Genomic DNA, 25,978 nt, shown 5'->3' with positions numbered 1-25,978 from the left:
CTCTTGGTGGGACTACAACTGGAGCAATAAAAATCTGATAATCTAGGACAGCATGGCCAACAGAAATATAATGAGAGCCACATACATAATTTTAAATTTTCTAGCAACCACATTTAAAAAGGTAAAAAGAAATGGGTAAAATTAATTTCAATAATTTATTGTATCTAAACCAATATATATAAAATATAATCATTTCAACTTGTAATCAACATAAAAATTATTAATGAGGTGATGTATGTTCTTTTTCTCATACTAAGTCTTTGAAATCTGGTGTGTATTTTACACTTACAGAACTAGCCACCTTTCAGTGCTTCGTAGCCACCTGTGGCCAGTGGTCACCAGATTGGACACTATAGGTCTAGGACATCTCTAAATGGGACTATCATGGATTATTACATTTTCCAGATTGTTAGACTCTGTTTCCTTACCAAATCTCTCAGAAGGCATAATTATAATTCAAATTACTATAGTATTCAAAGTATGAAAAAAGAAAAACCTGTCTCTTCATTAAAGAAAAGATAATCCACACATTCAAGCACAAAGTGTTCACTGGGAAGGGCTCTAGCACCCAGGGCAGGCACCCCGTCAGTTGAACAGTTTGTGAAAACGTTCCCTGGCATCCCTGAGATTCGGAAGGTTCTCAGCGACGTCTTCCTCTCAGGCTGTCCTGGCAATGGCTGAAGTTGAAGCAGCAGGAGACGGAGGAGTCATGCCATCTTTGCTGTTGTCTTGCTAGATGTGTCTCTGATGCATGACTGCTTTTGTGATGCTTCCTTTTAAAAGAATTTATTCCTCGGAAGAACATGTGGGTTCATTAAGTCAGGCAGATGCTGATGGACTCAGTCAATTTAAAGAACTGCCAGGAGTGACCCTCAGTGATGGAAAGCAGAGCATTCCTTCCAAACTCCCAGGGAGAAGACTCCATAGAAAAGTTTTCAGGCAACTTTAATATATAAAATTTTAGGTGCATAGAAGAATGAATGAATTAGTCAAATGTCTATTTCTGGTATCTACTATATGATTTAATTACACATACCTATTTAAAACCACATGTTTCATAAAATAATATGTTGATTCAAAAATAGATAGTGCTTCAAGGCACAGACTATGGAGCCAGACTGCCTGGATTCAAAGCTCAGCTCCTTCATTGACCACGAATTTTAGAGCGAGTTATGAAACATTCTGAGCCTCAGTTTCCACATGTGTAAAATAGGGGTAATAACAATATCCATCCCACAGTGTTATTGAAGCATTAAATGAGTTAAAAACATATAAAGCCCTTAGAACACTGTCCAGTAAGTGGTATACATGTGTTAGGTTAAAAAAATAGTGGTTTATTGTCCATTCTCATAGACTACAAAACCTCTTCATCCAAACTTTTCAAAGGCACCAGCGTCGGTCTCAGAAGAACCACTTTTTAAATTGAATGTCACCAGTCTACAACACCTTTACTTCCAATTACACCATTTGGAATATAATACTTTTTGAATCCAGGTATGATGTCACAGAAACGTCAAGGCAAGCATCTGTGTAGATATTAGTACAGACGTGTTTACCCATTCATCTGGCTGCTGTATATTCTGATCACCACAATGATCCTCTGTTGCTTTTCAAAGCCATTTTAAGGACACTTTATAACAACCAACGGCACTCATCATTACTTGGTCATATCCTCCAGAAAAATTGCTAAACCTGCATGCAATTTCCTTGCCTTTTCTTCCTCCCAATTCTGTGATCTCTGTAAACATCCCAAACTGGCGCTGATTGGGGTCATTGCAGGCTAATGTAGTTTCTTCAATTAATTTTACAGCTCTACGTACTCGAGAAACCATCCCGTAATAGGAGATGTTTTGTAAGAACTTTTCCGAGAGCTGTTTGGAGACAAAGATCTTGTCTGTTATTTGGGTATATGGGATACATTTTGGCTTTTCTCTTTTCTTCTCCCACTGCCATATCTTGGTGTTAGTTATGTAAACCATGGTACATCTATCCAGTAGAATACCATATAGCCCTGGAAGGTGAAAACTAGATCTGAATATAGTGGTATGAAGAGAGAACCATGACAGAACTATTCAGAACTATGATCCTACTCACTAAGAGTTTAGGAGGTGCTCCAGTGAAGCCATCCAGGGCATAGATTGGACCCAGACTTCCTGAAGGCAAGTCCTGGCTCAACCATATGCTACCTATGACCTTGGCAAGTCATGTAAACCTTCTGTGCCTGAGTTTTCTCATTTGTAAAATGCAGATAATGATATCTACACCAGAGGACTATTGTGAGGATTAAACAAGTTACTAATTTAAAGTGCTTAGGATAGTGCCTGACACATAATAAGCATTGCACAAATATCACTTCTCATCAGTATCACCACTCACATATATTCTCTCTTTGCCTCACTTCTTCCTCCTCCCTTTCCTCCTGCTCCCTCTTCCTCTCTCTCTCTCTCTCCCTCCCCCTCTCTTCCCCTCTCTCTCAGTACGCATCAATATGTTAATAGTGATATTTAGGTGAATTGAAATGGGGATGGAGAGAGGTAACATATGTACAAACAGTATTTTTATGAATGAATATATAATATTTTATCATTAAAAGAGAAAGAAAAAATGCATTCATTCAACAGTGGCTAAATGGGAACCTAAGAGCTTACAGCTTTAAAACAATCAATGATAGTATCAGGAGTGATTAAGAATACTTAAAGGCCCACACTTTCAGATCCCTTTAATGCAAGCCTTCCATTAAAGGAACAGTGGGTCAGGTGGGGATGCATCCCATGTGTCCAAGAGGGAGCTTCTCACAGGTCACAAGCAGCTCCCAGAGGGAAGAAAGGGATAATCCCCCATGTCCCTTTATTTGCCCCAAGGATCCTGAGATCAACTCCAGAGCAGATGACCCCAGAGCAACCAGGGCCTGGGACCAGTGGCCCACCCTGACCACAGCCACATCAAGCTGAGAGTCGGCACTCAAGATACAAAAACTACAGATGCCCCAGGTGTCGTGAAAATATCAAAAAGCAAGAGCCTCCCCAGGGCTCTCCTGAAATCATTTCTTCTGACTTTCCCAATCCTAATAACCCTCACAACAACACAGTCCACATATGGACCAACGACATTGTTCCAGGGCCCATGCAGGGCACAAGGAGTTCAGCAATGAGAGGCAGTCCAAGCCCAGAGCAGCTCACGGTCCTGTTGGAAAATCAGGGACAACATGTGGTAAACTGAGCAATAGAAGCATGGGAAAGAGGTGAGTTCTGGGAGGAGAGTCAGGGAGGGCCTCCTGGAGGAGGTGCATCTGTGCAGGGTTGTGATACAGGAGGAAGGGGAACAGGAGGTGTGCCCTAGCCTGAGGGGTCAGCAAGTGCAAAGGCATGACACTATGACCTGCAGAGCTTGTGGCAGAAACAAGAGACATCAACTATGACCATCTTTCTCAAAAACAGAAATGTTCTGGAAAAACATTGGGAACCTTATTATGCACAGGAAACTGGAAGATCAGCCTTGAAAAACATGCAGAAAGCAAGGCAGTTCTGGCAGACCAACAAGCAGGAAGTCCAGCAAGCTCTTTTAGTGTAAACAGTGTTGCCAGACACCACCACTACCATTGGACACCCCAATTCACAAGCCTCTGGCTTCTGGCTCATTCTTCCTAGACGAGGGTCCAGCTGGCTGGGTCCAGGTCACCTGTCCAGCCACGCTCAGGCTGCCAGGAAGTGGTAAGTATCCGGCACCTGCACCTTCTAGCAAGTGCTGCATTCCACATAGACTCAACACGATGGGAGATTCCCAAAATCAAGAAGCAGGGTTGGAGCCTGGACTCTCTAAACATAAACATGAAGAACTTTCTCACATAATTACAGAGAGGGGGAAGGAAACAGGATAGGAGAGAGGAGAAGACTAAGGCTAGAGACAGATACTGGGGTTGGGTCATGAGAAAGTTCAATTATTAAATAGAGCAATTCATTTAACAAACATTTACAGCTACCTACTATGTCTCGGCACTGTAGCTACAGATAAAAATAAAATGTTGTCCCTGCCTACATGAATGGAAGCTAGTTCTGTACACAAACCATGAACAGGCTTGCAATTTATCCAGTAAGCACTGGAGCCCACCGTGCTTTTTACAGCTAATATCCACACCTCCACCTTTACTGGCCAATGCTTGGACTGTTCTGGTTGACATTATTTCAAACATCATTCCTGCTAAAGCCCAGAAGGTCTCCATCCAGTACTTAAGCTAAGAGCTAAAACGGGGTGCAATCAGGGTACCATCACCCATGCCTGACTTGTGTTTAGCACTTCAACGTATTTTCCTGACCATCAACTCATGGGCAAATTTCCAGGATTCCATGTTTGACATGTAATGATATTCTTCCTCCAGATCTCAAAAATAATATACAACCATTCTGTTTTGGGTACATAAGGGAACACAGATATTTATACATATGAATGCAAATTTGATAACTCCTATTGGAGATGAGCAGAGATGTGTGTACAAGAACACTCACTGCAATGTGATTTAGGAGTGAGGAACCGGGAGGAATTTAAATATGCAAGAATACAGGGTGGTTAAATAAATCATGGAATACTCACTGCAGTGGAAAACTATGAAGCCTTTAGAAAGCTTGCTTTTGAGGAATATTTAATGACATGAGAAAATGCTGAAAAAATAGCATTAAATAGAAAAATAGATATTTATGTGAGTTTGTGGAAACATGACTTTCATTTTGTTCTTTATAGCTATCACTATTGTGCATATGCTCTGCAATGAATACACATTATTTTTGCCATCATAAATCATGACTGCAAATAGAAATAATTTTAATAGATGCTTAGTTGATGACAGCACTGTGTATACGATATATATCTCTCTAGCCTGGATTCCAAACCTGGTTCCTCTGCCACATAAAACTCACATGACCTTGGACAAGTTGCCTCACTTCTCTGGGACTCAGTTTTCTCAAAAATAAAGAGGTGATAATATCTCTGAACTCATGGGATGGTGGTACAGTAGATGACATGTTCTATGGGAAAATACCCACCCCAATTCTTGGGTAGGAAATGCCAGATCCCTCAGAAAAAAAGCAAAGGTTCTAACACAGCGCTCTTGCATGAAGTCTCATTTGGAAAAGGAAGTGGGGTCAGGGGACTGATGTGTCATTGACTTGGTTTTAGTTTCCTAGAGCTGCTGTAACAAATTTCCACAAGCTGGGTGGCTTAAGACAGCAGAGAATTATTCTCACAGTTCTGGAAGCTACAAGTCTGAAATCAAGGTGCTGATTTCAAATCAGAGCCATGTTCTCTCCAAAGGCTCAAGAGAAGACCCCTTCCCTGCCTCTTCTAACTTCTGTGTCTACTGACAATCCTTGGTGTTCCGTGCCTTGTAGCCATGACGTTCCAGTCTCTGCCTCCGTCTTAACATGGCCTCCGTCCCTGTGTCCCTGGGTATCTCTCTGCCTCCACCAGTCATGCTGGGTTAGGGTCTGGTATGACAAGCAGGACCTTATCTCAATTTGATTACATCTAGAAAGACCTTATTTCCAAATCAGATCACATTCACCAGTATCAGGAGTTAGGACTTCAATTTATCTTTTGGGGGGATACCATTCAACAAATAATAAACCCCAAGTTTCTCTCTAGAAACAGCAGTTAGGGCAAGGCAGGAACCCACTGCCAAGGGCCCAGTGGTGTGAAAGGAAAGCCCAGTCCCACCCTGGAGGCTGTGCTGATTCACTGCACACTGCTTGGTGGAGATATTCCTGTTGTGTGAGCATTCTCCCAAGTCCTGCCCATCGTCAGGAAACTAACTGGCTCCTTGTGTTTTCTCTGCTCTAGAAATGTGTGCAGGACACAGAGAAGATGCTGCTTGAAGTCAAGGCTTCCTTCTTTCCTCCTTTGTTTTTGTAAAGTCTAAACTGGCTGCAGAGAGTATGTTGTGGGGCTGAGAAGGGCTGGGCTCTGTGTGCCTTTGAGAGCTAAGAAGGTGAGAGAGACGTTCCCCAAGCCTGGTATGGAGACAGGATGGCTCTGCTGGTGCCACGCTGCTCAGTGGCAGTACCTGAGGGGTGGGCAGGCCCCAGAAGGATGTGGGGTGGTGCCCTGGGCTCCCAGCCTGAGAAGGAAGCAGCGAATCACTAGACCAGAAGGGACCTCGGCAAATGCAGCAGTGGGCTTTCTCAGAGTAAAACATAGCAGCCTGCTCAAGTCCCCTGGATATTCACAGAATACTGGGGAAGGGGGTGGCCCAATAGTGACTATAATTTAATGCCTCAACTCCCTAGGGGCTCAGGGTCAGATTCAAGTTGATGCAATAAAGAGAAATAAGTGCAGCATTTCTTGTGCACCCAAGAATGCAGCCTGAGAGTCAACCCTAGTTCATTCCTGATGTTTAAAAGAATGTCCTACAAGCATTAGAAGGAAATAGAAGGAAGCCTCCCAAGCCCCATTACCTCTGGCTTCAGCTCTTTTAAAAGGACACCTACAGCACCTGCATCTTCCTCCAACTCCCAAGGACCCCCCTGCTGGGCTCTGGGCTGCACCTCAGGGTGGCCTTGCTGAAACTCAATGCCAAGGATGGGGAAGGTAGGGCCAGAAACTGGTGGTAGCTGCAGTGAGTTCCACGGACAGGACAAAGGTCCGGAGAGAGGGTTTGTGGGTATAGTAACCCCTGTTTCTCTGTGACAGCCCCAGTAAAGATAAGGTGGAGAAAACCTAGTTTGAAGCCTGAATGCTAGGCCAAGAGTTTTTCCCATGGAGAGGGATGAGGAAATGTTAGGTTTGTTCCAGGTGGAAACCCAAAAAGTATGTATAGGATAGAATGTGGTTAATGAAAAACTTAGGCTTGTGAAACAATAGCCGCAGGAGTCTGGAGAGTCCCCCGAGGTTGCAAAATCTAACAGACAGCTACAGATGCCAGCAATCCTAACCCCCTTGATACGGACAAAACTACCCCCCCCTTATCTCTGCAGGATGAGACAGATGCAGGGGTCCCAGAAATTGGTGGTTTAAAAAATTTTATTGCAACGGCTGTTCTGGCACAAGACCTCACTCCCCTCAAAGAAACCCTCTATAAAACCCAAGGCTTTCCCCTCCCTCAAGGTAGACACTCTTTGGCCTCCACCACCTGCACCCAGATGCTCAAAATAAACAGCATTTTGCTACACATGAGGCTTCAAGTGTCTCTCTATCAGCTCTGGACCTTACAGAAAAGAGTGTGACCGTGGTTGTGTGCAGCTTCACAGAGCTGAGCTGGAGAAGACACCCTTGCCCTCAGGGCAGCAATATATTCTGGGCATTAAAAAGCCCCTCTGGCCTGTGGAGACCCACAGGAGACAACCTACTGGGCAGTTTTCCTTTATAAAGCAGCATCTGGGAACCAGTGAGCTTGAAGGAGGGGCAGGATCTGAGGTAGACTTAGACTTACAGTCCCAGAAATTGTAAGAACCAGAAAATATTTAGAAAAACCAACATCAGCTAAGCCCTACACCATGCAGACAGTTCACACTCATACAGACATCCTCCATTTCAATCTCATGCTGGTGCCCAAGTTAAAGATAAGGAAACTGAGGCAGAGGGCTTGAGGCCCCAGGGTCACTAAGCTGGGGTGTGAGACTGGAATATGCTGACCTGCAAAAATGTCCACGGTGAGGACTTTGAAAGCAAAGAAGAGAATGTCATGCATGGGAACAACGAGGGAGCCCTCAGTTAGATAGACAGACAGATAAGGAGAGGTCGCCGTGAACTAAGACTGAAGACACTGGCCGAGTGAAGAGTGGAGAAGACAATGCCAGGGAGCAGGAACAGCATGTGCAAAGGGCCTGTGCCAAGAAAAATCTGACATGCCCAAGGAACCAAAATTGTCCAGTGTGTGTGGAGCATTTTGAGAGAGAAGAAAAAGAGCTAGAAGACACTGGATCATGCAGCACCTTGCAGGCCACGGTGAGAGGTTCAGATTTCATGCTGTGTGCCAAGGGAGGCCACCAGAGGGACCTACCTGGACCAAGTCTAGCACAGAGCTTGTCACACAGACAAGGATCAGTAAAGGCTATGGAATATCTGAACAAATAGACTCAAGCTAGGTTTCCAAGAAGGTGAGAACCGCTGGCTTTACAGAAGGAAAAGTAAGATCTCAGCCTTCGCCCATGAGAAGAACAAACAGTTTCGCCTAATCCAAATTCACTTTCATGCCTCTCTGCCTAAGAAGCACACAGAACCACTGAGATCCACCGGCACATCATGACAGAATAATTTCAGTGATCATTATCAAATGCCTCTATTTAGAAAAGCCCAGAAGATCGTATTAGCACTATCCAATATTTATGAAATGACAATGTGCCGTAATGAGGGGCTTAGAAAATTAAGATTAGAAGCAAAAGTCATGTCTCTGGAGAGAGAGTAGCACAGTGGAGAAGCAGCAATCTCACTCAGCACCTTGGAACCTTGGTTTTCTAGTCTGTGAAATGGGAAGGACAGTAGCAAAGATGAAAATATGTGATCAGGTAGTAGAGGCACCAAAAGCTTTTAATAATGTTTATCATTCATTCCTTCATTTAGGAAAAAACACCTGGTAATGACTATTCACCCACATATTCATGCATCCATACAACAAAATGTTATTTAGTATTAATACATACCATGTCTGATGCACCATGTTGGACACTAAAGATAAAGGTGAGGACAAAATTGTCATGGTCCTTATTCACATGGAACTTCTCAACTGGGGGTAAAATGTACACTGAATGAACGACAGCAGCTGTGAAGCATGTTGCTGAGGGAAAGCGCCCGGTGCATCACGCAGAGCTAGCCCAGGCCGAGATGTGAAGAGGAAGCACGAGAGAATGGGGTGAGAGAAAGGTTCTGTGGAGAGTCCCAATCTTATGTGAGTTCCTGAGGCAAGAGAGAGTCAGAACATTCTGGCAACTGACCCAAGCCAGCACAAAGTGAGCACAGTGGGATGTGGGACATGAAGAACCTAGAGGTGTAGGTAGCACCCACCCTCAAGGCCCTGGAGGCCACAGTGGGGCTTGGTCTTCCTTCTAGGAGCAACAGGCAGTCTGAGAAGGGCTCAAAGCAGAAGGGAAGAGTAAGGACAAGAAAGGAGAACATGCTTATATTTTAGAATAATCTCTATTCTTTTTTTTTTTTTTTTTTTTTGAGACAGAGTCTTGCCCTGTCACCCTGGCTGGAGAGTGCAGTGGTGTCATCACAGCTCACAGCAACCTCAAACTCCTGGGTTCAAGCAATCCTCCTGCCTCCCAAGTACCTGGGACTACAGGTGCATATCACCACAACCAGCTAATTTTTCTATCGAGAGGGTCTCACTCTTGCTCAGGCTGGTCTAGAACTCCTGAACTCAAGCAATCTTCCTGCCTCTGCCTCCCAGAGTGCTAGGATTACAGGAATGAACCACCATGCCTGGTCTACAATAATCTCTTTGGCTTCTGCATGGAGAATGGATAAATGTCAAAAGAGTAAGTCAAGGAGCCTTTTAGAAAGGTTTCCAGTTACCCAGGAGAGATCCGATGGTTGTGTGCACCAGGCAGTGGTAGGAGAGATGCAGGGCTTAGGTAGACACAAGATATACTCAGCAGGCAAAATGGCAGAGCAAAGATTGACTAGAAAAGGGGGTGAGAGAGAGGAAAGACAGAAGTGTGGCCCCTGGACTTCTGAATCAGCGCCAGAGCGGGTGAAGTGGGCTTTTCTGAGACAAGGAATGCTGGAGAGTGAGTCGGTAGCGAAGGGGGTATGGGAGAACCAAGAGATCCGTTTTGGAGATGTTGAGTTTGGAGAGCCCACAAGATCCTGCAGGGAGTCAGGTGGGTTACAGGTGAGCAGAAAGAGCATATGTGAGCATGTACACACACACTCATACACACACACACCCTCCCACACACAAACACACACATGTATATACACACACACACATACCTATATACACACATGCATACACACTGTAAGATCTGGATTTATTTGGCCAGTATCAAAGACAGCCATGCAGAATAGAGCAGATGTGATATGTTTAAGCAGAGGTATCTTGGACTCTTGGAGTCCCTAATGGGATAAGTGATTCTATCATCTAAACCAAGACACTTTTGAGAGTAACGTCAGCATTATTAAAAAATATGATTGGAAAAAAATATGATTGGGCAACAGACATAGAGGTTGTTTCATGTCATCCTACTGATGGGCATGTGTAGCTGTTTTGGGTCACTTTGCTTACTCCAAGGAAGATCCTACCAGATCCGAAATGCTTAATTTTGTACCACAGCCCAACTTTAGATACCTAAGGCTTGTATCAACCCTCAGGAGAAACTTATACAATTTATGCCCTTATCAGGAACTATATAGAGCCATCCAGTGCCTCCCACCTTGGAGCCCAACTCAAGTCAATGAAGCCACAGCCTCCCCTGGACATCTTTGAGTATCTCTTTGCCTCCAGCTCAGTGGCATCCAGGAAAACCCCGTGCCCTAGAGGTGGCTGAGAAGACGCGGCAGCTGGGCAGTGTTGTATACGTCTAAGTTTTCGAGAGTTGTCTAGACGAGAGGTGTAAATGTTGGGATTGCCAGTGTGCAGGTAGCATCTGAAAGCATGGGAGTGGCTGGGCCATAATGGGAAGAGCAGAGAACCAGGCTGAAGGACTCCAGGGTGCAATGGCCAGAGTGCGCTGAGAGAGCTGAGACCGAGCAAGAGCGCCAGCGGGGGTGGGTGGGGCGTGAAAACCAAGACAGGTGCGGGTTAGAGGGTACCGGGTCAGGGGAAACTGTAAAAAATGGCTTCCCATCTCCAACAACTAACTGACTTCGCAATTGCAGCCAGGATCATATTAATCAGAGAAATGATCTGAACTTTCCCAGAGCTGGAACATTCCTGGCTTACATCACCAGGTAAGCCTCTTCAAGATTCACCTCACCCAGGTATTGCTCACTCTAAATGTCTTCTCCTGAGTGTACCTCCTTGGGCTACTTCCCCTGAAGCACAGTAGGGGCACCTCTCCTAGGCCTGGCCATGCAGTGTCCATCAAGAACTCACATTAGGCCTCAGCCCCGCAGGTGAAGGATAAGCTTGGTATTCGGGATGTCAGGACATTAACCTTATTACAGGTCACATTCTGACTGTGGAAATCTCCCTACATACATACAACCTGTATCTGTGTGGCCATGAAGAAAAGGAGTGACCTCAAATTCTTCAAAAGCTCTTTCTTCTCCTAAAATCCCACAACCATCAGACTCCCAAGCAAAACCCAGTGATGCCTAACTTGTAGCTAACGCTTAGAATCTCAAAGCTAAAAAATATCCCAAAGGTCCCTGAATCCAGGTGACATATGGTTCCTACTACACCCTGAAGAATTCACTTAGCCTTGGTTTGAACACCTCTGTGTGTGGGGAATTCACTACCTACAGAGTTTCTGTAGCCATCTCTCAGACAGCTCAATCCAGCAGGAAGTTCGTCCCCCATGAATCATGGTAGAAGCGTGGTATCCCCATCACAGCTCCAAACAGGATGGATCACATACCTGTGGGCACGGCCTGGTCCAGCATTGGTTTCTCCCACGTGTTAATCTGCTCCCAGGTGAACCCATTGGTCCCCAGGGCCACACTGTAACCGCAGTTGCTGTAGTGCTCCTCAAAGGAACAGCCACCTGCAGACAAAGAGATATGGGTAAATAAATTCCCGTGTCTGAGGCTCCGTCCATTATCCCCATCTCATCGGCTCTTCATTTATAGCTTTGAATTTTAAACTCTGGAGAAGATTTAAAAAAAAAAAAAGGGCGAGCAAATTGGATTTTTATATTTGCTTTGGTGCTCTCAGGAAAGGCACTGGCATCTGCAGGCCCCCCTATTTAAAAAAGTTAATAAGGCTAGTTACATTGATTTTAATCTTCCTTCCTGAGAAAGTAAACAGCAACGTCTCATTCTAAGTAGGAAAAATGAATGCCGGGGCATGCCTCTATAATTGCTTCCTACAACAGGGAGAGATGCTGAGAGGCAGCAGAAAGAGCACTAGCTTCAGACTCTAACAAAACCAGACACATAGCACCTTTGCAAAGCTGGGCGAGCTCAGGCCAGATGCTTAACACATGTGTGTCTCAGTTTCCTCACCTGTAATATGGAGGTGAACATCTACCTTACAGAAATATCATGAAAACTAAATGGAATAACATATGGGAAATAACAGGCACAGAATATGTTCTCAATGCCCACCCCTTCCCTGTAACAGTGGCCTGAAAAATCATTTCTCATGGAGTAAGAATCGAATTTGTGAGAAATTAGACAACCAGGCTCCTGGAAGATAATAAAGGCAATGCTGATCCTGTTTAAAGCTTCCCACTTTAACTTTAAAGGTCAAACCATCCACTGTTTGACAATAAGTTATATCCATCTGATTTTGACAAGGATTCACTGAGCATATGCCACAGGCTGTAAGTCACCTCAAGGTGACATTGAAAGGGACGTGGGGTATAAAGTGGAGGCTCCAACTAGGAAATGCTGGTCTGTCCAGGAAAACAGGAGCCCACTATATTCTGGAGGAGAAAAGGGAGGAAGAGGAGGAGGACTGAACAGGGCTCTGAAGAATGGCAGCATCTCCAGGGGCAGAGGGTGGGAGGAATAGCACTCCGGGTGGGCCCACTGCATCCACAAAGGCAGGGAAACAGCGCTGCAGTGACTTCTACAGCAGCCTCCCAGCTGTTAGACCCCAGCTTCATGCCCCAGTTCATCTTTCCCACTGTCCCTTTCTTGTCTCCTTGGTGCTCAGAGATCTCATCACATGACTGTCTCTCACCTTTAAACACTCATAGGTCCCCCAACACACACAGGACAACACCTGCTATAGACGGAGTGTTTGCATCCTCTACCCTCCCCCCATTCATGCTGAAACCCTAAGCCAAAAGGTGATGGTGTCAAGAAGTGGGGAAGTTGTGTCAGGAAGTCAGGAATGAGGGATTGGGATTAGTGCCCCTTTAAAGAGATCCCAGAAAGCTAGCTCACCCCTTCCAACATGTGCGGACACAAGGAGAAGCCTCCATCCATGAACCAGGAACTGGGCCCTCACCAGATGCCGAATCTGCCAGTGCCTTGATCTTATACTTTCTAGTTTCCAGGACTGTGAGAGAAATTTCTTTTATACACTGCTCAATTGTGGTATGCTGTTATAGCAGCCCAAGCAGACTAAGACAATGTCCAAACACAGCTCTGCTCAATGTGCAGAAACCACCCCACACTAGCCCCTGCCTGTATCTGCAGTTTCATGTAACATCACACCATCATCTCCATCAGCTACCAAGGACCAAATCCCTCCTCTGCACCCTACACCCGGGATTTCCTCTGGATGGTGATGGTGAAAGTCCTGTTGACAGATTTGACACAGAATTTGGTCAAAACACCGTAAAAGAAAACCTGTGATGGCAAAGCTTTCTCTACTTTCATTTCTTGCTGGAAACCCTGGAAAACTGGCCTTTAGCACCGGCTAAGGTCTAAATGTTTGTGTCACCCCCAAAATTCATATGTGGAAACCTAATCCACAATGCAATGGTACTAAGAGGTGGAGCCTTTGGGAGATAATAGACCACGAGGGCTCTGCCCTTATAAAAGAGGCCCTGGGGAGCTTGTTCACTACTTCCACCACATAGAAAGGCCCTCCCCAGACACCAAATCTGCTGGTGCCATGATATTGGACTTCCTAGCCTCCAGAACTGTGAGCAAGAAATTTCTATTGTTTATAAATTACCAAGTCTAAGGAATTTTCTTATAGCAGCCTGAATGGACTAAGACAGCACCCCAATAATTCTTGAGCTGGGCAAAGGAGAACTGGACCTATTTTGGTGGTGCAGGAGTTGAGAGTATTATATTGCTTTCCACTAAACAGGAACAGAAAGTGACTGGAGGGTATGCAGACAGCTAAAAAGGAAAGGAAGGGAAAAAGAGAGAGAGGTCCAAGAAGCACAGTGAACAGCAGAAACCCACGGAAGGTGACAACCAGTGAAAAATGTCCAGGGATGTGAAGCAGCTGATGCATTGGTAGGCACCAAGTATTTCCTTAAACTTATTCAAACTAATTCAACAATGATTGGGTCGAGTACTTACTGTTGGCCAGGCACAGTCCTAGGCACAATGGCTTATAGAACAGGCATCTGTTATGATTTAGTGAGAGACTGACAGTAAACAAACTAATGAACAATTACACATTCCAGTGTGTGCTAGGGAGACTGCAGTTAGGAGTAGGCGAGAGGATGGCTAAGCTGGAGTGGTCTGGGGAGCTTTCTGACCACGAGTTGGACACAGCTCCGTGTCCTGTGCTGCAGTGGCCATCACAACACCCAAGCCCTCCGTGATAGTCGGCAACACACAGCAGCCATGCGTCACTGGTGCAGAGGGAAGAAGGCAATGGCCAGTGTGGATGGATAAGGATCTGTAGACAAAGATGGAAGTCACAGGAGACAAGAAGAAAAGTGAGGACCAGATGACAGAGGAGACATCATCCCAGATATACTGGGGACAGAGGATCCTCAAAAGGCAAGAGGGAAGATAACAGACCAGCTTCCACTAGCAGGTAATCTCCAGAATGCCTGGGAACTCTTCTGGTGCATAGTAGGGGCTTAATAACTATGTGCTGATCAATGAACCAATAACTGCCAATGAGATGCCTGACACAGACCAAGCTGGACTCGAGTGATGGTAAGCCCACAATAGTGGACCTGCCTTTCCAAGCCCTGAGCTCCACCTGCCCTTCCAAACTTCATACCTGCCCCCTCTACCTAGAAAGCTCCTTCCCCCTTCTCATTGCCGGTCTGACAAATTCCAAATGATCTTCCAAAAATCACTTCTCTAAACCTTCTCTAACCAGAATAGCAGAGTGTCTGTTCCAGATATGAAAATACAACATACTCTATTTAAAATCAAAACAAAAACAGCAGAAGTGGAAGCAGTTCTGCTTGCTCCAAAAAGGCCAACCCCCTTTCCCTACATTGCCAGCTCCTCACCAGAGCCCAGCATGTGGGAGACAAGTGAATCAGGTCAACACCATCAGTAACAGACCCTGACATGCTGCAATTCATATGCGTGGGGAGCCTGCAGCATCCCAAGTGTTCTTGGGAAGAGCTGACTGAGAATCCTAAACTGAGATCAGCCTCCAGGACTGGAGAAGGAAGTGGGAGAAGGAAAGCATGGCCAGGACAATGCTATGCATACGGCGAACAGTTTCATCCTTTGTTCTTGTGCACACAAGAATGCTATGCTTCCAGGTCACCTTGCATCTAGGGAAGACCATGTGGCAAAATCTGAAAATGTGTAACAAAGTAATATCCACCATTTTCAGGACTAGCCCACACAAATAATCTCTTACAAACATTCCTTCTCACCTTCCCCCACTGTTGAGAACCTTCAAAGCTCTGATTGAAGACAGTGGCATCCAAGGAAGAAAAAAGTCTAGATTCCTGAAATACTAGAGAAGGGCTGTTTAAAGAGTCACCTGACCAGGAATATCAGCATTCAACATTTCAGGAGCAAAATACAAACTTTTCTTGTCATATACCACTGAGACCTTAGGGTTTATTTGTTACCACAGCAGAGACTTGGACAACTTGAGTAATATAACAAGTGGGTCATACCTCAACAGAGTGATTTAAAAAAATAAATATTAAACAGAAGCGTGCTCTCTCAAGCATTTGCTCTGAGCCAGGCAATACACTAGACACTGATTACATATGCTATCTCATTAGCTTTCACTTAATCCTCACCACTATATGAGGCACATTTTATCCTTGCTTTAAACATAAAGTAATTGATGCAGTGAGGGGTTAAATGACCTGCTCGGGCCACACAGAAGGGAAGTGGTAGAGCCAATATTAAATCCATGGTAACCTAAATGCAGAGCCCATGCTCTTTCTAATAGACCAGAGAGAGAATCATTTCCCCAAACCAAGGATGAAGTCTTTCACTTCTAAGGGAATGAGAGAAGACCCAGCAGATAAAGGGCTTCCAAGGTGGTTGGGTCTCTCCCATTTGAATCCATTCTCTTGAATGGATTCTAGAAACATTTAACAGAGGTCTTCTTTTTTACGAGCTCTATGCAGGGTGCAGAATTGACAGATATGATCCTTTACCCTGACCAAGAAGTTCACAGGGTAAAGGGAAAGAGGGGGACACCAACATACACTGAAGGTGCAATGTGAAATATGCTTTCATACAGAGGCGTTGATGCTCAAAGAAGTCATTCATTTATTTTAGTTAATGGTTTAAGTAACCAAATTCTGTTCTTCTAGACAAGATTTAACAGGGCTCCCAGTTATACCTCTAGGCATCCCAGATTACAGATTACAGGCAAGGTCACATTAACAATTGCTCCTACTTCATTGGATCAGTGGTCCACCCCTCACCTCCCTGCCTCTCCCCAGTCACGGTGGATGCGCCAGCTACTCCTGAGCTGGTCGCTGACGGGTCTTGGCCCTGTAAAGACTAGGAACCTGCCTTTTCTTCACAGCCACTCCCCGGACCACCTTGGTGCTCCCACCTGCTGAGCTGCGGTGGCCATTTCAATCTGTAGCCAGTGAGCAAATGCTTTTCCCTTCTTTTGATTCTAGGGTCTCACAGCAGCAGGTCTGGGACTCCCGTGACCCAATTTTTATTTTCAAATTACAGTCCTCTTTTTCCCCTGCAGAGGAGCTCACTTACAGTGGATTGAAAAGCAGCCTCTCATTCTATCTTGAGCCACTATTTCTTCAGGATATTCAGGCCCTGCTGTCAGTTCTATCCCACTCTGCCAGAATTTGTCATCACTTGTGGGGGCCTTAATGTCCCTCCTACAGGAGAGTTTCTAGAAACGGGCTCCTGTTCTTCACTTTTATCACTCATACATGTCTGAATCCCAGCAGTAAACACGGTTCATGACCTTTCCATGGAGCCCCTGGGCTCCCCACAAAGCAGGAAATTTCAAGGGATGCTGTCTAACTGGTCAGTGGTCCAGCCACAGCAGCCTGATAAACACAAAACCAGGCGTCCGGCATGGTGGCGAAAATCAAATTGAGGGCAGGAAAAGGAAAAATAAACAGGACAGAAGGAGAAACTGCAAATCCATGCTATAATTCCCCATGTTTGTCTGTTGAAAGGGGGCTACGTATTTGGCTCTGAGCTTCTGACACCCGATAGAAAAAGGAGAACCTGGCCAGGTACCGGACACTCTGTGTTTATACAATGAAAGCCAAATTGCTCAGGAAAATGACAACCATTCCAGGCGCTTAGATCAGCCAAGAACTTCTCTGCAGGAATACTCATAACAGAAACCACATATCCCATAATGAAACAACATCCACACAAGGGGTGCATGGCCAATTTCATGAGACTGTTCCTCATAACCATTCTCAATATAAATTGATAGCATCACCCAAACACACAATTCAGGAAAAGTAACTCATTGGGGCTCAACCCAGTGCAGTCTGGACACCTGCTCCCTGTTGTTCTAAGTTTTAAGAACCATTCAGGAGATAAAATATACCTAATAAGTATTTTTTAAGCAATCCTCCCTGGATTTTCTTCCTCTCAACCGACAGACTGAGAACTAGAGTGTCCATGAGCCCAAGACCGTACATCTGACAGCACTTGACATGCAGCTGGGTCCAAGCTCTCTGGCTCACGTTCCTTCCCCATTTCTAAGCCTTCATTTTCTGAGTTCAAGGCAAGAGACTGGAAAAAAAGATTGCAAGGAACCTTCCAGTTGTAACAGTTAAGGATTCCAGAGAATCAGAAGGACTGGAACTCTCAGGAGTCACACTGCCAGCCCAAGCACCAGCCACAGTGCCGTGGGCACTGAGAGCCACTAAGGGGAGGAGGAGAAAAGGAAGCCAAGTGTTCCCTGGACCCAGAGCAGGAAACATCCCAACCCATGATGCTGAGTCTCATTGCAGCTCCTCTTGCTCCTTCAAAAATTACATCTATTTGTCTTGGTGCAATTCCTAAGGACCACACCACTGACAAAAAAAAAAAAAAAACAGTCATTTCTGCAGGTGTTTATGGCAGGCTACTTAGGGGAGACATGGTTGGAGAGATTCCCAAAAGACACTCATTTGGATGCTAACCTCATTCAGATCTGAAGATCAGGTGGCCCCATTTAACTAATGACAACCCACCACAATCATTTTTTTGTGGGGGGGAGAAACAAACAAAACCTCATAAACCTACCCCCACCCCATGAGCCAGGCTCAGCCTCCAGAGGACAAGTCCTGGTCTGGTGAAGATGAACATAACTGGAAGAGGACAGGGGAGTAAGTACAGCCACTGGCCAAGGACCTGAACAGAGGACTATTTCCCTGGGCAGGTTGAGGTCAAAATGTGGCAATGGCCCCAGATGCTCTGATGTGAATCAAACATAAAAAGTCAACAGAGAAATGGAAAACTGTAGCAAGGAAATTGGATTTTGAAAATCCATTTGGGTTTGGTAATGTATAGCATATCAGCATCTGTAAGGGAAGTAAAAATAGTGCAGGATACACACTTTAGGATACATTAAAGCATAAATAAAGTTTATAGTGTCAATCAGAATTTTTTTAAAAAACATGAGCTCTTCTTTTGAAAATGAGAGAGGAATAGAATTCAATAAAAATATAAATGTGTCTGCCTCTGCATTTCTCAGATATGATCCTGTGTATTCTTGAGCAGAATTAAGTTCAGTGGCAGAACTAAAAGATTCGGTGGGCTTCTGCCGTGTGCCAGACACTATATTTGAGCTGCGTAGGTGTGTATGCATATGAATGTAGGTAACTCCAATACCCCCACCCTCTAAGACAGGGGGCAGCAAACTTTTCCTACAAAGGACAAGATAATAAATATTTTCAGCCTTGCAGTTACATAGTCTCTGTCACAACTACTCAACCCTGCCACTGTAGTGCAAAAGCACCCAAGCATCTCAACAAATGGGTAAATAAAACTTTATTTACAACAATAGGTTGCAGGCCAGATTTTTCCCAGGGGCTGTAGTTTGCCAACCCCTGCTCTAAGAGTGAAGCATTGCTCTCTCCTTTTTATGGATAGAAACATGTCATTAGAGCTCCTACAGGACTTGCCCAGCTGAAGAGAAAGAGTGAGATCACATACAGCGATAATAATGGCAACACCTCCTTTTATTGACAGCTGAACGTGTGCAAGCCTTACCTATATTATCTTTCACCCTCACCATGGGCCCTATCATTTTCATTGTACCCCTTTTACAGATCAAACTCACCCCCATGAAGCAGTGGAGTCAAGATGTTAGCCCTCGGCTAGGTGGTACCAAAGCCCAGGTACTTTCCATTGCTCCAACTCTGCCCTCTTGCAAACAGCCTCTGTGTGTTCACAGAATCTGGTCTCACCCTGATGTTTCCAGAATACAAAGTCATGCCTTTAACATCTAGCAGTGGAGCTAAGTGAAGAAAGAAAACTGGGCCAAACATTAAAAAGCAAAAGAAGGAAAAAAAGTGTCTTAGGTTGCCCTCCATGGTAGGTGGGCAACATAACTGTGACAAATGTGACCAGAAGCCCCGGTGATCTGCCATGGATGAAGATGTGCAGAAATACCCTCTGCCCTGGCATATGCAGCTGGTACTGAAAGTTCTGGTAGCCCACTCGACATCCATCCTTACAGTGCTTGGAGGAGACCTCAGCAGTGGGGATCTGGGGGACAGGGACAGAAACCACAGGACTGTGTCCCTCCAACTCCAAGCCCCAAAGCTCCACAGAAACAGGGACATGCCACATTGGTCCCTTTCCTCAGAGTCTGGCCTGTGGTATGTGTTCGACCTTCATTGTTCAAGGAATGGCTGGATATATTAAAATACACCTCCATTCATGTAGGAGAGCCAGGCTGGGGCCCACAGAGGGGGCTCTCGTCCATTATCAGTGGGCTTCTCTTGGGGGTCAGAGTGAACCCAGCAGAAGGCTTGCAGCAGGGCAGGGACCAAGAGCTCAGAGGTCAGGCTGCACCTGTTAAGAACATTTATCCTGATGCCACGAAGGCCCAGAACAGATGGAGACTCTGAAGCCAGAGAGAGAAGGGAAGTCTCAGAATGAACCAAGGAGAAGCCATCAGGCCACAGGCAAGGGAGAAGAGTGAGGTGAGGCTGTAGGAAGGCCAAGAAGCTGTTAGAGGAGAAATGAGAGTATTAGCTACAGGTCAAACGGGAGCTCAGACTGCTCAGGAGTGAACTATGAGCAGGCTTGAGCAGGGTTGGCAGGGCCAGGTAATCATGATACAAGGGAGAGAGTTGGAAACAGAGAGCTATTGAGCACAAAGCCCTTGTGTTCACAAATCCCAGTTAGATCTGAGAGACAGTAAGGATAACCAGGGCTCAGTGCCTGGCACCATTCTAGGTGTTTATCAATAGTAACTCACTTATTACCACAACCACCCCATGAGACAGATGTGACCATTGGCCTCCGAATAAAGAAACTAAGGCATAGAAAGCTTTAGAAAACTAGCCCAAGATCACACAAATCACAAATGGCAAAACTTGGCTTTGAACCCCAACTATTAATAATAGCTCAGTCTCTGCACTTAACCCATTACACTACGTTGCCATGGCAATGAACTGGGAGGTTAACCTTGACCTTGAAAGGAACCAGTTGAAGGAAGCAGGTAGCTGCAAAGCCTTCCCCCATTCCTGTAACAATGGCATTGAGCCAGTCTGCATGCCCTCTGCCCTTAGTCACTGCCAGGGCCCTAAGATGCCAATCGGCCACTTGGGAGGTCAAACCACGGAGGATAGACTCTTCCCCTTCAACTCACAGCGAAGGCCATGGCATGATGGGGAGGGCAGGAATGGAGTTGGGGGCTCAAAGTTAGGCAGGAAGATGCACGGGAGGGAAGGGGGCACCTTGGGCCTCATATACTCACCACGGATATGTGGGGAGCTTACATTGTTAGCTATTCAGACAGACTCAGGACATATCAAGAATAAATGGTTAGAGGGCACACGAAAGAGGGATGTGGTCAAAGTATTTTTTATTATTTTTTAACTGAGAGGTTGTCCAACTGTTTCTGTAAAGAGCTAGAGAGCAAATATGCTCAGCTTTGTGGGTTGTATTAGTCTGCTCGGGCTGCCATAACAAAATAATACAAACTGGGTGACTCAAACAACAGACATTTATTTCCTCACAGTTCTGAAAGCCAGGAATCCCAGACCAAGGTCCTGCTGGGTCGGTTTCTGGAGAGGGCTTCCTTCCTGGCTTGCAGGTGGCCCCCTCCTCACTGTGTCCTCACAGGACCCTCCCTGGTGTGCATGTGCAAAGAGAGAATGTGCTCTGGTATCTCTTTCCAAATTTAAGGAACTAAGGCCCCACCCTTATGACCTCATCTAACCTTTTTGTGGGCCTCTCTCTACGTACAGTCACAATGGGGGATAATGCTTCAACAATTTGGCCAAGCATGGTGACTCACGCCTGTAATCCCAGCACTTTGGGAGGCTGAGGCAGAAGGATCACTTGAGGCCAGGAGTTTAAGACTAGCCTGGGCAACATAGTGAGACTCCATCTCTACAAAAAATTTTAAAAAATTAGCCAGGCGTGGTGGCACATGCCTATAGTCTCAGCTACTCTTGGGAGGCTGAGATAGGAGGATAGCTTGAACTCAGGAGTTTGAGGTTGCAGTAAATTATGGTGATGCCACTGCACTCCAGCCTGGGTGACAGAGTAAGATCCTGTCTCAAAGTAAAATAAAATAAAAACATATGGGGAAAACAATTCAGTACATAATGTGATGTATTCCTTTTCTATTGCTGCATGACAAATTACCACAAACTTAGCTGCTTAAAACAACACCTGTTTATCATCCACAGTCTCTGTAAGGCAGAGGTCCAGGCACAGCTGTGTTGGGTTCTCCTCTCAGGGTCTCTTTCTGGACCTTGGGGTACTCTCTTGAGCTTGCAGGGTCTGGGGCATAATTTGTTTCCTGTGGTTGTAGGATGGAGGTCCCCATCCTCTTGTTGGCTGTCATCCAGGGGCCAGTCTCAGCCCCTAAGAGACACCCTCATTTCCTTGCCAAGTGGCCCCCTCCATTAAGCCCCCCATGCTTCAAATCTCCTCCTTCAGGCAGGGCCCAGTCCCTCTTAAGGACTTATCTGATTGGGACCTTTGTACATCTGTAAAATCCCCTCACTGTCATCACTAACATAACCTAATCAAGGGAGTGAAACTCATCACATGCACAGTCCTACCCAAGGGATGGGGATTATGCAGGATACGTCCACCATACACCGGAGGCCTGGGTCTTGGGGGCCACCCTAGACTTCTGCTATCACAGCAGCCACATGGTCCCTGTCACTAGTACCCAACAATGCCACTGTGGCACAGAAGCAGCCATAAACAATACAAAAAGAATGGGCAGGACTGTGTTCTAATAAAACTTTATTTATTGGCACTGTGTTTTGAATTTCGTATGATTTTCACATGTCCCCAAATAGTACTCTTTTGATGTTCCTAACCATTTAAAAATATGAAAACCATTCTTCACTTGTGGGCTATATAAAAACCAGTGAACATCCAGATTTGGCCTGAAGGCTGTAATTTGCTGACCTTGGCTCAAACAACATAAAAATTTCCAATTTTAACAGTCACTGAAATTTAACACAGTACTGTGAATCACCATTTGAGAGTCTGATGTCATATGCTGTTGACCCTTTCCTCCCAATTTTCCATTCTAGAATGTTCCTCCCTTGCTCTTGCTCTAAGAAGTGGAGGAGAAAACGTGTCTCCCATTGTCTCATGATGTTACACTCCTGGCCCTTGGGTAAGGGATTGAGTAAAGAATCTTAACTCCCCAGACTTGAATAAGCATTCCACCTAAACTATGGCATGTGTTCGCCATGCGTAAGAAGTAGGACTCTCACTTATTAGATGAAGAGACCAAGGCCAGAGTGGATGACACACTCAGGTGATGACGTACCAGATCAGGGGCAGAGCCAAGACCTCAATCAAGGACTTCTTCTTTGGCCAGAAGGTCTGAAAACCAAGGCAACCTCTAAGGTAGGTCCAGCTACAAAATTTATGGGACTCAGTGCAAAACTAAAATGCAGAGTCTCTTGTTTTAAAATTATCCAGAAATCAAGATGGCAATAACAAAGCATTAAACCAAGCATGGGCTCTTCTGAGCACTGGGGTCTGTGCGACTGCACAGGTTGCATGCCCATGAAGCCAGCCCTGCTCTGTGGACACATACATTCTGAAGAAAAGTGCCCCAAGCCCCCAAATCGTGGAGATTCCACCCTCATGCCCACAGATGTGTTGAAGGCAGGGCAATATCTAAAAGGGGCTTATTAATCATGAGCAGCCTATCTTGGGGAGCCGATTCTTGCCCCCGGAATGAATGTAAACCAGCCTTGCATAAATTGAATTCCTTTTCTGAATATCTAATTGAATTTGCAAAAGTGTGTGCCAGGGGGGTGTTTAAATAAGTGCACAAATATGATAAGAAGGCCTTCACACCATTATATCTAATTCAGTAAGCAAAAATAATGGCAGGGCACGTTCCAATTAGTGTTTGATTTATTTGCTTTAACAAATCCAATTAGTAGAATGTTTTATAAAGTCATCCAATGTCAAACACTCATGGACTCCACAGATAGAAACAATACTCCTAATAGAAAAAAAATGTTTTAAAGCTCTTTGAACAGTGAATTTATAATAAATAAGATGATGTCTCTCTGATGGCTTGGGCATTCCCCAAGGACCAGGGAAACAGTGTCTGATCTGTTCATTTGCTTCTTTCTCTCCGAGACTTGGTGTGGCAACTTAGGTTAATGCAGCCCATTATATTAAATCCAGGAATGAAAACAACAAAGGTGGAAGTTAGCCAAGGGACTTCAAGGGAGAATAATGAACTTGCTGCTGGGTGTCTTCTAGACCAAAGACGTGTTCAGACTTCCGAGACAGCACAGTGCAGCGGAGAAAGCACAGGACTTACAGAAACGGCAGTGACCTAGAACCTGATCTTATGCCCTCATGCCCTTTCCAGGATTCAGTTTTCTCCTCTATAAATTAGAGATTTTAATGAGATTAGGAGTCCTCAGGCATGCCCACCTTGGGAAGCGGATGATGTTCTTTGCCCAGTGAGCCATACCACGAGGTAGTGATTAAGGCTATGAACTCCAAAGCCAGTATCTAAGGTCTTTCTGTTTAGCTTATGACCTTGGTCAAATTATTTAACCTGTATGTGCCTCAATTTCCCATCTGTAAAACTAGGATAATAATAGTGTCTACCTCAGGGTTGTTTTGAGGATTGAGTGAATTTAATCTTCGGAAACACTTGGAACAGCGCCTAGCACATAGTAAGTGCCAAATAAGTATTTGTTAAATCAATATTTAATTCCAATCTATGAATTAGAAATAGAAAAGTGAGCTATATCATACATGTTCAGCTCACATAATTTCATAAAACAAACAAAATATTTTAAAGTAACTGTGCCTGAGTTTGTCCATCAAGTCCTGTATGGATTGGCAGTGCCCACTATGGTATGCTGCTGATCTGCATGGTAAATCCAGGCTTTTGTCACCACTTACTACCATGTGACCTTGAGCAAGTCACAAAGCTACTAGGGCCAGAGTTTCTTCATGTGTGACAGAGGCAGTAAGTTAAACCCTCTCCCAAAACACTTCGACTTCTGGCATCCTATGAGACCATAACAGCATCCCCCTTCATAGTACTCAGCTACGTTTGCTGGGACACAAAGAGTGCCAGGTGTCCCCTGGAAACAAGAGTCTCCGTTCAGACCAGCTTCTCCATAAGGTCTGCCATGGGCCTCTGTTTGGTCCATTTGCACATCACAGAAAGAGGAGAACACAGTGGAACGTGGCAGACAGATTCTGTCTGCTCACGCACCCCAGCACCCTGACTCCAGCACCCGTTTGCAAGCAGACATGTGATGCATCAGGACATGGAGGAAAGTGGGATGAAGGAAGGAAGGAAGGAGCCCACGTGTGGGGTCAGTACCCAGCCTTGCCCATCAAGGAGAGGCTGAAGAGGTAGGGGGAGAAAACAGTCACTTTCAGTTGAAACAGGTGAAGACAGTTCAATCTGGAGACCAGCTAGAGAGCCCCACCACCCTGAAAAGTGGTCCCACCCAAGCCAGCAAGTCTCTTTTCCCAAAAAAACAGCATGGGATTCTGCTGCTCTCACAAATTTAAAGAGAGAAGGGATGGTCTGGCCCAGTTACTAATTTCACAGGTGGACAGACAGGCACACAGAGGGCCAGGCTACAAAGAGAAGGGGCCCTAGGCCAGAGCTCTGCCCACTCAGATGCCTGAACGGCATCTTTCATCCTTCCTCGCACAACAGTGATGTCTTTTTACACTTTTATTTTGAGGGAACAGTGTAAGAGGGAGATGGCCACAGATCATTCCCCATGTCAGGGAAACTTCAGATCAGTCGGGAAAAGGTGAGGAAAGGTTTCCTCAACACAAAAGGACAGGCTTAAACTGGTTTCTGGCAAGAGTTGTGTCAGCATTTGAAACCTGCAGAGGCCCAGGCCAAGCTCTTGATGGTCTCAGAGTCTTTGCACTTGCTGTTCCCCCTGCCTGGAACGCTCTTGCCCTGGGGTGCCACATGGCTGGCTTCCGGCATTTTCTGTATTGAAAATCAAACGCCACCTTCTCAGAGAAGACCCGTGGAAAATTCAGTTGAAAATAGCTTCTCCCCTTCTCCAGTCATTCCCTATGATACCACCTTGCTGATGTTTGACGGCGCTGTTGCTCATACTCCTTAGTTACACTCTGAAATTGTTTATTTATTCATTTCCTTATTTATTTTCTGTCTTCCCACAGAAGTTGGGAAAGTTTACCAGGGTAGGAAGTGTGTGTCCCTTTTATTCATTACTGAATCCTTAAGATTCATCAAAGAGCCCAGTACTTTAATGTTTGAGAGCTTGAGGGAAATCCCATAAATGCTTCATGAAAGACTGAATGAAATAGAATTTGGTAAAGTGTCAGGAATGCAAGATTTACTATTGGAGGGTGTCACATGGCTTGGTTC

General features: G+C 45.2%; 1 protein-coding gene across 2 annotated transcripts in view; it reads right to left on the bottom strand.

Moving 5' to 3' along the window:
- The window catches only part of PTPRT (protein tyrosine phosphatase receptor type T), a 1,002,137-nt gene that overhangs the window by 714,839 nt on the left and 261,320 nt on the right, over positions 1–25,978 (bottom strand). For both annotated transcript variants that reach the window (XM_045528255.1, XM_045528256.1), the window contains exon 2: positions 11,508–11,633. In XM_045528255.1, coding sequence (XP_045384211.1) covers positions 11,508–11,633 — 126 coding nt within the window. The remainder of the gene's footprint in view (positions 1–11,507; positions 11,634–25,978) is intronic.

Source organism: Lemur catta, chromosome 17, assembly GCF_020740605.2.
Source record: "Lemur catta isolate mLemCat1 chromosome 17, mLemCat1.pri, whole genome shotgun sequence".
In the NCBI taxonomy this organism is placed as follows: Eukaryota; Metazoa; Chordata; class Mammalia; order Primates; family Lemuridae; genus Lemur; species Lemur catta.
The sequence above is the reverse complement of the archived record's forward strand: the minus strand, read 5'-3'. Positions and strand labels throughout refer to the sequence as shown.